Here is a 14,760-nt window from a genome sequence, read left to right as displayed (position 1 = left end):
GCGTCGATTAACCAATGCCAGACTCGTGCCAGAGAAACCCGAGCGCTCAACTCGAGATTCCCTCCAGTCACCACAAACTCAGAGTTTTGGCAAAGTCCTCAGACTGCAGCACACGCTCACGCAGTAATGCCTTCATAACCTTCCTGCATTTGGCAGATGCTGGAGTCTAAAATGGCTTGCAGTGCATGATTTATAAGCCCAAGCATTCGTTTAGAGTCGAGTGGGGGAGTTTAGTGTCTGTAGCGCAGGATTACAGGCCTCATAATCCCAGATGAACACAATTAGAATAGAATTAGCTGAAGTAAATATGGAGGAGAGTTTTAGCTTTGCTTGTTTTAAATATCTAGGGTCTGTGTAGGGAAATAGAACATGAGTTGAGAAAAGAGATTGAAAAATAAATAAATAAATTGATCATTAAATAAATAAATAGAAAACATGATGTACAATACTAATAATAATAATAATAATAATAATAATTCATTAATTTATTCATTTATTTTTATTTGGCTTAATCCCTTATTTGTCAGGGATTGCCATTGCAAAATGAACTGGAACAAAGCATTATTATTCCTTCATTAATCATTAAAAAGACATTTAGGTTACATTATTTAAAGGCATTGGTAACGACATTAATAGGATTAAACTTATGATTCCCTTTTAATTTTAAGAGATTTTCTTTGAAATCTAAATGTATATTTTCCTGCCAATGTTGCTATTAGCAGCTGTGAAGCATTAATTAAATCCTTATTTTCTAAGTAGCTGAAAAAATCATCGTGGCACAGTTGGACGGGCACAAACAAAAATATCATTCATATATTCTTTCCTTGAAAAAATATATATTTTTTAAACTAATTTTGTTTGCTGTAATTTGTTTCTTAATTCGAATGTATTTTTCGTTGATCAGTTACCTACTATATATTTAAGTATATAGTAGAAAAAATACTTCTTGTCAGAAATGTACTTATGATAAATAAATGCAACAAAAAATGCTAAGAATATGTATTTAATAATGCACAAAACCACGAGTAAATGAAAGGAAATAAATTATATTTTAGTTCTATAAGTTGTAAATTGAGAGTTTTGTAAGATGTTATTTAAATTATAAGTCAACTTATTAAAGTTGATGGCAAAGAAATAGGTAATAAAAGTAAAAAGGAGGGTTACATTTGGTGGAGAATATTCTCAATTGATGGCCAACAAAACAGGGGAAAACAGGTGAAAAATATGACCCTCTATTGCACCAGAAATCACCTCACTGAACAGTAGCAGTTGTGTGTGTGTGTGTTGTTCCTCTGCATCTATGTGTGTGCGTGCATATATACAGTTGTAGTCAAAATAATTCACCCCCTGTGATTTTTTTTTCTGTCCAATATTTCTCAAATAATATTAACAGATCACGGAGTTTTTCACAGTATTTGCTATAATATTTTTTTCTTCTTGAGAAAGTCTTATTTGTTTTATTTCTGCTAGAATAAAAGCAGTTTTTAATAAAAAAAAAACAAAAAAAACATTTTAACCCCCTTAAGCAATATTTTTTAGATTGTCTACAGAACAAACCCCTGTAAAAAATTCTTACCTAGTTACCCTAACTTGTGTAGTTAGCCCCTTAAATGAGCCTTTAAATATCACTTTAAGCTGAATACTAGTATCTTGAAAAATATCTAGTCAAATATTATTTACTGTCATCATGACAAAGATAAAACAAATCAGTTATTAGAAATGACAACTATTGGGCTCTATTTTGACGGTCCATGCGCAAAACGCAGGGCGCAAACACTTTCAGGGCGTGTCAGAATGCATTTTAACTAATATAAGGACGGGAAAATCCGCTTTGCGCTGTGGCGCATGGTCTAAAAGGGTTGAGTTTATTTTCTTAATGAGTTATAGGTGTGTTTTGAGAATAAACCCATCAGAGTCTCATCTCCCATTCCCTTTAAGAGCCAGTTGTGTTGCGCCATAAGCGTATTTGCTATTTACATGACGTAAAGTAAGTGTGAGTGGAAAAACTGAGCATTTCACTTGCAAGAAAACAGTTAAACAGAGCATCTACCGCGCGCGAATGAGAGATAAATGATCTACTTTCACTTTCGCGGAGAGGGAAACCTTTACGCACAGACATCAATTAGCCTATAAATAATTAATTTTGTTTGTTAAGCGGAAATATTTGTTTCAAAACTATTTCTAAATTCAGTTCTAATTTCCAGCAAACGAATAAATGAACAGGCTTTTAAACGCTACGCCAACCAGCGATTGGTGGCGCAAACCCAGCATCAGCGGCCAACGTCATCGGAACGAAATGCGGATCCTCCAATGCTGTTCGTAAATGTAACACATGCATGAAACGACACACCCACATACAAACAAACGCACACACTTATCCAAAATACATTCTGCAAGCGAACGTTACATAAAGATATTTGCGTATTGCTCTACATCTTATGTGTATTAAGCAGTGTGTAAGCGAGGCGCAACTCTGCGTTGGATTTTAGACCGGGTTTGTTTTGGTCTACTGAAAAATCTATTATAGTTTCTCAAAATAGCAGCGCGCCTCAGAACGCCTTCCTTTTTAGACCAGAACGCCTATGGGCGCACATATGAGCGCAAATGCATTTGCTATTTAAACAGCGTAGCGCAACTCCTCAAAACCACTCTTGTGCCAAGCTGAAACTAGCAAATAACAATTGTGTTGCGCCTTGCGTCACTTTGCGCCGAGTCTATGATAGGGCTTATGTTTATGTGTTGAAAAAATCTCCTCTACGTTGAACAGAAATTGAGGAAAAAAAATATACAGGGGGGCTAATAATTCAGGAGGGCTAATCATTCTGACTTCAACTGTATGTGTGTGTGTTGGTGGTCCCGCTGGCCATGGCCCCTCAGTAGTGAGTGTTTTGTGGTTGTTCTCGCTGCTCCTCCAAAGAGTCACTGATAAGGTGAAGCGGCTCCAGATAAACGGATTCATCTTCCCTCCGGCATTGACACACTCACACACACACACAAACACACGCACACACATCTGTAAGGCGACTCACATCTGTCTCACACTGATAATGACACACTGACCCTCAGTGACCCTGCATACACACACACACACACACACACACACACACACACACGCTTCTCCCTCTTTTTCTCTTCTCTCAGCTCGTCTGCTCGTTCTTTTATATTTTTATCCTGGAAAACTGCAGATATGCTTTTCATTTTCTAAATCTTCTTTTCAGTTTGTCATTGGATTGATTTTATTCAAATGAGAGTCTGACTTGGAGAAATCCTGATAGAGCAGAGAGCGAGTGTTAACAAAATGATTACATTTCTCCTCTTTTTAAGCTTTTCCCTTTCTTATTTTATTTTATTTGCTACTTATTGTTCACTCAAATGTTCTAATAGTTATATATTTGTAGTTTTTCTTTCACTTCATCTTATCTCTTCTTGTTTTTTCTGTTTGTTTCTATATTTTCCTATATTTAAATTTTCAGTTTTCATTTTCATTTTATTTTTATTTTCTAACAATTTTTCCTTTATTTACTTATTTTTACAATTTCCTCCTTATTGCTTCATTCATAGATACAAAATCATAGAAAACTTTTGAAACTGAAATAGGTCATTTATTTTGCTTGGTGGATTACTTATGAATTGTAATCTGTTTCTAATTACAAATTAAATGACAACATTTGTAGTCAGCAGTGTAATACTCCATCTTAGATTACACAATTATGATAATGTAGTTGGAATACTTTCGGATTACCTTTAGATTATTTTTGTGCTAACCCTGATTTTATTATTTTGACAGATAAATACTGTATGTTAGATTAAAAATGTATGATAATGTAATTGGATTACTTTTGGATTACCTTTGGTTTACTTTTGTGTGCTATGTATTATTTTAAATGCAATATTTTAGTCAACAGTATAACACTGTTTTACATTACACATTTATAGTAATGTAATCAGATTACACTTAGATTACTTTTGTGCTAGCCCTGTATTATTTTGACAGATAAATACTGTATGTTAGATTAGAAATGTATGTTAATGTAATTGGATTACTTTTGGATTACCTTAAGATTACTTTTGTGCTTACTATTAATTATTCTAACAAGGTATTTGTAGTCAACGGTATAATACTGTATTTTAGATGACCCATTCTTGATAATGTAGTTGGATTACTTTTGGATTACATTTAGATTACTTTTGTGCTAACGCTGTATTATTTTGACAGATATATACTGTATGTTAAATTAAAAATTTATGGTAAAATAATTGGATTACCTTTGGATTACCTTTGATTTCTTTTGTGCTAACTGTGTATTATTCTAACATACAGTATTTATAGCCAACAGTATAATACTGTATCTTATATGACTTATTCATGATAATGTAATTGGATTACTTTTGTATTACATGTAGATTACTTTTGTCTAACCCTGTATAATTTTGACAGACATAATATTCGTAGTCAGCTGAAAAATACTGTATCCTTGATAACACATGTATGGTAATGTAATCAGATTACATTTAGATTATCGTTACTTTTTGCTAACCCTATGTTATTTTGACAGACATAATATTTGTAGTCAACAGTATAAGACTATATCTTAGATTACACATTTATAGTAATGTTATCAGATTATACTTAGATTACTTTTGTGCTAACACTGTATTCATTTGTCAGATAAACACTGTATGTTAGATTAGAAATTTATGGTAATGTAATTGCTAATTACTTTTTGATTACCTTTAGATTACTTTAACTGCTAACTGTGTATTATTTTATACATTATTTATAGTCAACAGTATAAAGTGTGACAGACAGCTGGAAGTATCACAGACCACATGTGCACATTTGCAGGTTATTTAAAATAAAAGTATTTAGATGACGCTCTGTGGTGCAGCAGTAATATGAACAGTGTCCTGGGTCGTGGCTGGGCACAGTGGACAGACGCCGACTTGCGGCGCCGGTGTGTGTACCCTGATAAAAACCTATATTTAGAATTGTAAAATGCATGGCGCTGCGTTGAGCATCACGGCATGTCGCCAAGTGGCGCTTCTGGTGTGCAACCCCCTAAATACTGTATCTTACATGACTCATTCATATTAATGTAATTGGATTACTTTTGTGCTAACCCTAAGTTATTTTGACAGACATAATATTTGTAGTCAGCGGTAAAATACTGTATCGTAAATAACACATTTATGGTAATGTAATCAGATTACTTTTATATTACCGTTAGTTTACATTTAACTGCTCTGTATTATAATATAATATTTGTAGTTAACAGTATAATACTGTATCTTGACTCATTCATTATAATGTAATTAGAATACCTTTGGATTACTTTTGTGCTAACCCTGTATTATTTTTTTTACCTTTACATAGCTTCTCTTTTCATTTTTATATTTTTTCTTCCTTTTTTCATATTACAAAATTTATTTTCTGTTGTTTATATTAGGTTGCCATTTCCTTTTGATTTACATATGTATTTCTTTTCTATTTCATTTTCTTACTTTTTTATTTTATTTTCCCATCTGTCTTTTTTTTTTTGTTTTTGTTTTTATAATTTTCTTTTTTACAATATTTAAATGAGTATTTGGTCATTTTCTTTTTGTTTTCCCTATTTTTTTCTTGTTGTTGATTTTTCCATTTATTTATTTATTTTTTCACAGTGGTTTTATACCTTTTTTCTTTTTGTTTTCCTTTTTCTTTTACTTTCACTTTAATTTTCTCTCTTTTTAATTTATTTTTTCTTCCTTCATTTCTTCTTCTTCCTCTTCATCTTCTTCTTCTTCTTCTTCTTCTTCTTCTTCTTCTTCAGTGGTGTGGTGGTCTGTTATATATTTAGCATGGTCTTTCTCTCTATGTCCTGATAAAGGCATGTTCAGAGTATTGGGCCGGAGGTGCTGACAGTCTGATTTATTGCCGAGTGTGTTCACAGGCAGGGCGTCCAATCAGCACAGTCCCGCAGGAAGTTCACCATGCCTGCTCCTCCTCACTTCCTGTCCCCACGGGAGGGTCATGTGACCTCGCAATCCTCCACTAAACCCCTAACCTGATTTCACTCAATTCTGCTCATCCCATAATGTTAGAGAGGCTTCATTCATAGATACAAACTGCTGAAAACTTTTGAAATCAAAATAGGTCACTTATATTTCTCGGTGGATTACCTGTGAATTGTAATTGGTTACTAATCACAAATTACATGACAATATTTGTAGTCAATCTTATCATAGATTACACATTTATAATACTATTATCAGATTACTTTTGGATTACATTTAGATTACTTTTGTGCTAACCCTGTATTATTTTGTCATATAAATATGTTATTTTTAAATTATAAATTCATGGTAATGTAATTGGATTACTTTCAGATTTATTTTGGATTACTTTTGTGCTAACCCTGTGTTATTTTGACAGACGCAATATTTGTAGTTAACAGTATAATACTGTATCTTAAATTAGTAATTTATGGTATGGTAATCGGATTGCTTTTGGGTTAATTTTAGATTACTTTTGTACTATAACTATGTATTATTTTGAAATACAATATTTGAAGTCAGCAATATAATGCTTTATCTTAGATTACACATTTATGGTAATGTAATCTGATTGTTTTTGAATTGCTTTTAGATTTCCTTTGTGCTAACCCTGTATTATTTTGACAGACAAAATTATTGTAGTTGGCAGTATAATACTATATCTTGGATAACACATTTATAGTAATGTAATCAGATTTCTTTTGGATTACTTTTAGATTACTTTTGTGCTAACCCTATATTACTTGGACAGACACAATATTTGTAGTCAACCGTATATTACTGTATCTTAGATTTCTAATTTGTGGTAATGTAACCGGATTACTTTTGGGTTTATTTTAGATTACTTTTGTGCTATAACTATTTTGACAGATACCATATTTGTAGTCAGCAGTATAATACTCTAGTTTACACATTTATGGCAATGTAATCTGATTACTTTTGAATTACTTTTAAATTACTTTTGACTATCCCTGTATTATTTTGACAGACAAAATATTTCTAGTGGGCAGTATAATACTAAATATTAGACAACACATTTATGGTAATGTAATCCGATTACTTTTGGATTACCTTTACATGTCTTTTGTGCTAACCTTGTATTATTTTGACAGATACAAAATTTGTAGTCAACAGTATAATACTTTATCTTAGATTACTAATTTATGGTAATGTAATCGGATTACTTTTGGATTTGTTTTAGATTACTTTTGTGCTATATCTGTATTATTTTGAAATACAGGGCCCTATCATACACCTGGCGTAATGTGGCGCAAGACGCAACGCAATTGCTATTTGCTACTTTCAGCTCGGCGCAAGGGTCATTTTGAGGCATTGCGCCACACTGTTTAAATAGCAAATGCATATGCAATCACATGTGCGCCCATAGGCGTTCTGGTCTGTTTTGGTGCGTTGCTATTTTGAGAAACTGTAAATAGTCTGTTCTTTAGACCAGAACAAAGTCGGTCTATTGTCTGGCGCAAAGTGCGCCTGGCTTACACAATACACACAAGATGTAGAGCAATACGCAAATATCTTTACATATGAAATATATTAAGGATATATATATAATAAGGATATATATATAATAAATATATTAAGGATATATATAAATATATATAATATATATATATATTTAAAAACCACTGCCTTCATACTTTCTTCATCTCGTGAGGCTTTTTCAGTTCATTCAATTTGCTTTAGTATAATGTTATTATTATTAGCAGTATTACTTATTATATCCATATATATATATATATATATATTTGTTTTATTAAAAACAACCTTAGATTTGTCCACCTGTCATGTTTAAGACCATATGGGGCATAGCAGGTGTATTTGGAAATAGCTCAGTATTTTGACCACACTTCATTATTATTGTTCATTTATTCGTTTGCTGGAAATTAGAACTGAATTTAGATGAATTTAGATGAATATAGTTTTGAAATTTAGACTGAATATAGTTTTGAAACAAATATTTCCGCTTAACAAACAAAATTATTATTTATAGGCTAATTGATGTCTGTGCGTAAAGGTTTCCCTATCCACGAGAGCAAAAGCGAAAGTAAACTTACTTTACGTCCTGTAAATAGCAAATGCGCTTATGGCGCGATGCAGCTGGCTCTTAAAGGTGATGGGAGATGAGACTCTGATTGGTTTATTCTCAAAACACACCTATAACTCATTAGGAAAATAAACTCAATCCTTTTGGACCATGTGTCACGGCGCAAAGCGGATTTTACCGTCATTAAATTTGCAAATATGGATTCTGACACGCCCTGAAAGCATTTGCGCCTTGCGCTTTTGCGTTTTGCGCATGGACCGTCAAAACAGAGCCCACAGTATTTGTAGTCAGCAGTATAATACTTTATCTTAGATTACACATCTATGGTAATGTAATCTGATTACTTTTTGATTACCATTAGATTACTTTTTACAGACCGCGTATTATTTTAACAGATATAATATTTGTAGTCAACAGTATAATACTGTATCGTATATTACACATTTATGGTAGAGTGATCTGATTACTTTTGGATTACCTTCAGATTGCTTTTGTGCTAATCTTATATTATTGTGACAGATACAATAGTTGTTGTCAGCACTATAATACTCTATTTTAGATTACACATTTATAATAATGTACCTTTAAATTACTTTCGAGCTAATCCCATATTATTTTGACAGATACAAAAAGAAAAAAAAAATGGTGGTGGAGGATCATCAATATAACAATTTAATTCTCTCTCTCTCTCTCTCTCTCTCTCTCTCTCTTTCTCTCTCTCTCTATTTTTCCTCCTTGTTTACATTCCTGCATCATTTCAGAAACACACAAACCTGTGCTAACTTTAACTTTCTGTGTTAATTAGTGATGCAGCAAGCACAATATCAATGCAAACCTTCCGCACATGAAAGCCCATAACTCTGTGTGTGAACAACGCCTCCTGGTGGCAGTCCCACACCTTCATTGGTGTTGTGTGTGTTTGTCTGGCCAGAGAATGTAAAGCTGTTCTACTTCTGACGCTCTGATTAATGTGTGTTATTAGCGATCTGCCTACAGACAAATGAGCTGCACTCCACCTCACAGTCTCTCCTGATTATGATACAAGCGGCAAATCAGCAGAATCTGCTCGCTTTTCAACTAGAACCACGACTGATGCCTTTCAATCGCTGTAAAAACTGCATCTGAAGGCATCATGTGCTCACATTTGAGGTTGCGTCTTTAACCGTCTTTAACTGCCTCTTACCTGCACAGCCGAGATGTGCAAATAATTGTCAGACTAATCTTTATTGGTTGAAGAGGAATAGTTCAATGAGCCTTTAGAAACATATGCATATGCTTTTATTTGTTCATGCTGCACATATAAATATGGAGAAGAAACGCATTCTACTACCCCACTTTTACACTGTAAAAAAATGTGAGGATCTACACAATTTGTGTTGGGACAACATGAAGGATTTAAGTTAACTTGTTAATTTCTTACAAATTTAAGTGGATAGATGTACAAGATTTACATCTTTAAATTAACAGTTTCAGTGTTGAAATGACCTAATCGACATTACTTAATCAAATCTGATTTGAACATCATTATATTTTTAAATCAAACAAACAAGTAAACCAAATTGCTTAAGTCCAGCGAGTGTTTATGCTGGCATATGCAACACAAACTCAAGTCAACTTTTCTGGTGTGGTCAGTTTGCTCAGTAGCTTACCTTGTTGCTGCAAACTACTCTGGTTTAGCTACTGAAAAAAAACAGCTTAAACCAGCCTAGGCTGGTTGGCTGGTTTTAGCTGGTCATCCAGCCGTGTTTTAGAGGGGTTTTGGCCACTTTAAGGCTGGTTTCCAGCCATTTCCAGCCTGGTCTTGGCTGGTCAGGCTGGAAAGTGACCAGCTTGACCAGCCTGGTTTAAGCTGGACAAAGCTGGTTTTGGCTGGGCTCCCAGCCTGGCTAGGCTGTTCAGGCTGGTTTCAGCTGGTCATCTCTCAGCCTGAGCAGCTAATACCATGCTGGAAATGGCTGGAAACCAGCCTGGAAGTGGCCAAAACCCCTCTAAAACCAGGCTGGTTGACCAGCTAAAACCAGCCAACCAGCCTAGGCTGGTTTAAGCTGTTTTTTTCCAATAGCTAAACCAGAGTAGTTTGCAGCAACAAGGTAAGCTACTGTAGGTAACCTTTTTTTTCAGCAGGGTCGAGTACAAGTAAAGCATACTTTAATAAAAGAGAAATCAAGGTACAACTGTATTATCACATTGGACTTTTATCTTACGTTTGCTTTTTAAAACACTATCCGCTTGTTAAGTGTGACGTCATGCGAATCCGCTTCCTAGTATATATATATATATATATATATATATATATATATATATATATATACACACACACATACACATGCCTAAAATCCGATGGCCAAAAGGTGATTAATGTTTTTATGATTTTATATAAAATTCACTTTACTGTGTAATAGGACTAAAAAGTGGTTATAAACTAATATTTTCTCAATTCAAATGAGAGACGGCTTGGACCCAGAAACAGTATTCCATACGTCACTGATACGTCATGACTTTTCATGAGATTGGTTGGGTTTAGGTCAGTGGATCTTCTCCTGCATATGAATAAACAGGACGTGTGTCAGAAATGTATTACAAAATGCACCCTAAGTAACGTAATTTAGATTCACTAAAATGTAGACAGCGCCCTCTAGTGGGTTTGTCATCTGAAACGTGCAACAAAACGTTCCCAGAGCAGTTTTACATTTTGTCGACATGTAAGCTGAGCCACATACTACCAATGAGAAATGTTCAAGAAAAACAAAGCAAGTTTATTTATATAGCACACTTCACAAAGGTTATTTAAAGTGCTTTACATAAAAACAAAAGTAGTTGAATAATATTATCGATGAAAATAATACTAATAATATAAAAAATTTAATATTATTAATCACAAATCTAAAAATCTGTAAAAATTGCACAGCAAATCTGCAGTATTATTTTTTCCCTTTGCTACAGATCATGTAACTGTGTTTAACCTGTGCTTAAATGATGTTTGTCTGTTGTTGTGTTGACGTTTCGGTGTTTGGTGTGTTTTCAGGGTGGATATGCGGCGTACAGATATACTCAGCCTGCGACAGCTACAGCGTACAGCGACAGGTACAGCTTCATACACACAAGGAAAATCACATTTCAACAATGGTCACCACACAGAAACGTGATCAACCAGAGCACAAATCCATCATATTATCTGTTTCAGCTCTCAACTAAACAACAAGAAGAGGAAAAGCAATAAAAGCTTTTAGTTGTTGGGATAATTAGGATAAAGTGTTATTGTGTCAGATGAGTGCATTTTTTTACTAATATTAATAATTATAATCAATTAGCTTGACTTAACGGTACATTTTTTTAATAACAAAATGTGAATAACTGGATATTCACCTACCTAACTTAAAATAGTAATAGTTCTTGACCCCAGTGAGCTACAAACAAAAACTAGTTAAGAAAATATGTCTTAAAAGCCAAGTGTCTTGTGAGTTCATATTTCAAATCTGATGAAGATAGCTTCCAAAATTAAATAAATAATGAATCAATTCAACAGTTTAATATTTGTATGCATTATTTTGTAATGAAACATTTTAGAAGTGAAGCAGGTTTATAATTAGTTTTAAATTCTTATTTTTCTTCTGCTGCATTTGTTTGTTTATTTTTGCGTGAGATTTTATTCTGTTTTCATTAAAAAATTTCTAAGTTTTAATAATCATGTGATATACTATTAGTAAAACTACAGGTTGTAATTTTCTACAGGTTGTTTACATTAAATATGTCTGTTTTTTATTAAATGATATTAGTAACAGTTAATTGTTAGTAACATGGTTATATCAGTACATCTGGTAATTCATATATTAGTAAAATGTTGACTAATGTACATCTGGACCTTGGCTTTAACTGTATCTTGGATTACACACTTACAATAACGTAATCTGATTCCCTCAGATTACCTTTGGGTTACTTTTGTGCTAACCTAGTATTATTTTGATCGATACAATATTTTTTCAGCAGTATAATATTATATCTTAGATTACACATGTATGGTAATGTAATAAGATTACTTTTGGATTACTTTTAGATTAATTTTGTGCTAACCTTGTATCATTTTGACAGATACAATGTTTTTTTTTTTTCAGGAGTAAAATACTGTACCTTAGATTACACATGTATGGTAATGTAATCAAATTACTTTGGATTACTTTTAGATTACTTTTGTGCTAACCTTGTATTATTTTGACCGATACAATAGATTTTTAGCAGTATTATACTGTATCTTAGATTACACATGTATGGTAATGTAATCAAATTACTTTTGGATTACTTTTAGATTACTTTTCTGCTAACCTTGTAATATTTTGACCGATACAATAGTTTTTTCAGCAGTATAATACTGTATCTTAGATTACACTAGTATGATGATGTAATAAGATTACTTTTGGATTACTTTTAAATTACTTTTGTGCTAACCTTGTATTATTTTGACCGATACAATAGTTTTTTTCAGCAGTATAATACTGTATCTTAGATTACACATGTATGGTAATGTAATTAGATTACTTTTGGATTACCATTAAATTACTTATGTGCTAACCTTGTATTATTTTGACAGATACAATAGTTTTTTCAGCAGTGTAATACTGTATCTTAGATTACACAAGTATGGTAATGTAATTAGATTACTTTTGGATTACCATTAGATTACTTTTGTGCTAACCTTGTATTATTTTGACAGATACAATAGTTTTTTTCAGCAGTATAATACTGTATCTCAGATTACACATGTATGATAACGTAATCAGATGACTTTTTTATTACTTTTAGATTACTTTTGTGCTAACCCTGTAATATTTTGACTGCTGCAATATTTGTAATCAGCAGTATAATACTGTATATTAGACAAGTCTGAGGAATAAAGAGGAAATTCAACAAGACAAAATTTCAATAAAATGCGATTCTTCTTCAATACAATGCAATACATGTTGCTTTAAAAGAGTTTTTACTGTAAAACGAGACAATAATTCTGTTCTTCCTGATTAATGAAATGATGGTTTGCAGTGTGCTGAAGTCAATGTGGTGCTTTCAAAGCAGGTTTCTTGCCAGTCCAGACTGAGTCAGCATCTCCACGCACACACACACATTAAAGCGTACAGTATATATCTGTATATATCCTGCGGCCGAGGCCCACTGTTTTCTTATCTTCTCGCCGCAGACCTTCATTTGCAAGCTGTGTGTGTTGAAGAATATATGTAATGTATAAATGAAAGGAAATGACACGTGTTGTGCTTCCTGTTCAGGATCACAGCGTTCACTTCACCTTCACACACCTCGGGCTTGCTTTCATTATTCTCTCTTTTTATTCTCTGCTTTTATTCTGGATTTTTCTTGTTTTCCCGTATAAACATTTAAACATTAAAGCGAAAAATACAATTGTGGCCAATTCCGCATGTTTGCGACAAACTCGTTGCACATTCCACCTAATTCTCATCGCCTAGCTTAAAGTCACTTTTGTTAGCATTTTTGCACTGACTTCGCATTTAACTTCTTCGCACGAATACTTAAGTCCACATTTGGTTATTTTTGGTTCTCATTTAGCATTATAATATTCATCAGCCAATCAGAATCAAGTGTTCCCCAGCCCCTTCAGTATAAGAGTCAGTGCTCCAGTATTAATGCTGTGTATCTCCACACTGTTGTGTTGTTTTTGTTCTGCAGCTATGGAAGAGTCTATGCAACCACTGACCCTTATCACCACAGCATCGGCCCGGCAGCAGCGTACAGCGTCGGCACCATGGTAAGAGAATTGTCTGTTATAGTCCCAGCATGGCGAACATGTTGAAAAGTCTGAAAGTCATCGAGCGAGGGGGAAAGTCAGTCGGTTAATGTCTGTTTTTAGCTAGCGTTTGCAGCTAACATCAAAGATGAAGCACGTCAGACTGAGGAGAAGCTCGTCTCTTCTCCAAGCGCCCAACGTTTGCTCTCGTTTTTTTTTTTCTTCTCTAAATTAACCAGCATGCAGCAGTGTGTGCCGTGGGACAGACTCGACTAAAGCGACGGCTGATTTTCTCTGTCAGAAAGACCATAAAAACCAAAAAAAAAAAAAAAGATTGTTATTTGGCACTCCGGCATGCATGCAATTTCTCAGCGAGCAGTACGTCAGCAAAATAAACGAAACGAGAAGCGAGCAGTAAACAGTTCCCCGGTGCAGCTGCTAGCTAAAAGCTTTCATTAATTAAGACGCTTTGGTTGAAACTCTCTTTATTGACTTAATTAAGAACTGTGCCTTTAATTCCTGCTTCCCTGCAAATTTCCTTCCTTGTTTCTTCCTCAGCTGACTGAAAAATGAGCCTGAAAGCCAGTCAGTGGCTCTGAAATGAACAAAAAAGGGTGTGGGTGCTTGACAAGGACAGCAAGAAATAAAATAAATTACAAATTAAAAGCCCTTTAAAAGTTTTTTCAAAGTTAGTTAAGGTAAAGGTACTGCTACTGTCACCCCAACTTTTTGAACACAGACATGAAAATAACATGTTTAAATTCAATGAATGTCAATCTTCAATGCTTTGGTGCAAAGCCTGGTCACATTTTAGCAGCATTAGACGTCAGATTGAAGCGAAAAAAGTTTAATAAAACTTTATTGTTATGAAAAGAAAAGTCTATACATTAATATGATACATGTTCTTGCCTAATACTGA

General features: G+C 33.7%; 1 protein-coding gene across 34 annotated transcripts in view; it reads left to right on the top strand.

Annotated features, from left to right (window-relative positions):
• Positions 1-14,760, top strand: part of rbfox3b (RNA binding fox-1 homolog 3b) — a 584,742-nt gene that overhangs the window by 549,735 nt on the left and 20,247 nt on the right. For 33 of the 34 annotated variants that reach the window (XM_073944090.1, XM_073944087.1, XM_073944077.1 and 30 more), the window contains 2 exons: positions 11,121-11,179; positions 13,784-13,862. In XM_073944090.1, the coding sequence (XP_073800191.1) occupies positions 11,121-11,179; positions 13,784-13,862 (138 nt within the window). Of the gene's footprint in view, positions 1-11,120; positions 11,316-13,783; positions 13,863-14,760 lie in introns of those variants that run through there. The other variant, XM_073944079.1, reaches the window with a different exon arrangement.

Source organism: Danio rerio, chromosome 3, assembly GCF_049306965.1.
Source record: "Danio rerio strain Tuebingen ecotype United States chromosome 3, GRCz12tu, whole genome shotgun sequence".
Taxonomy (NCBI): Eukaryota; Metazoa; Chordata; class Actinopteri; order Cypriniformes; family Danionidae; genus Danio; species Danio rerio.
The sequence above is the reverse complement of the archived record's forward strand: the minus strand, read 5'-3'. Positions and strand labels throughout refer to the sequence as shown.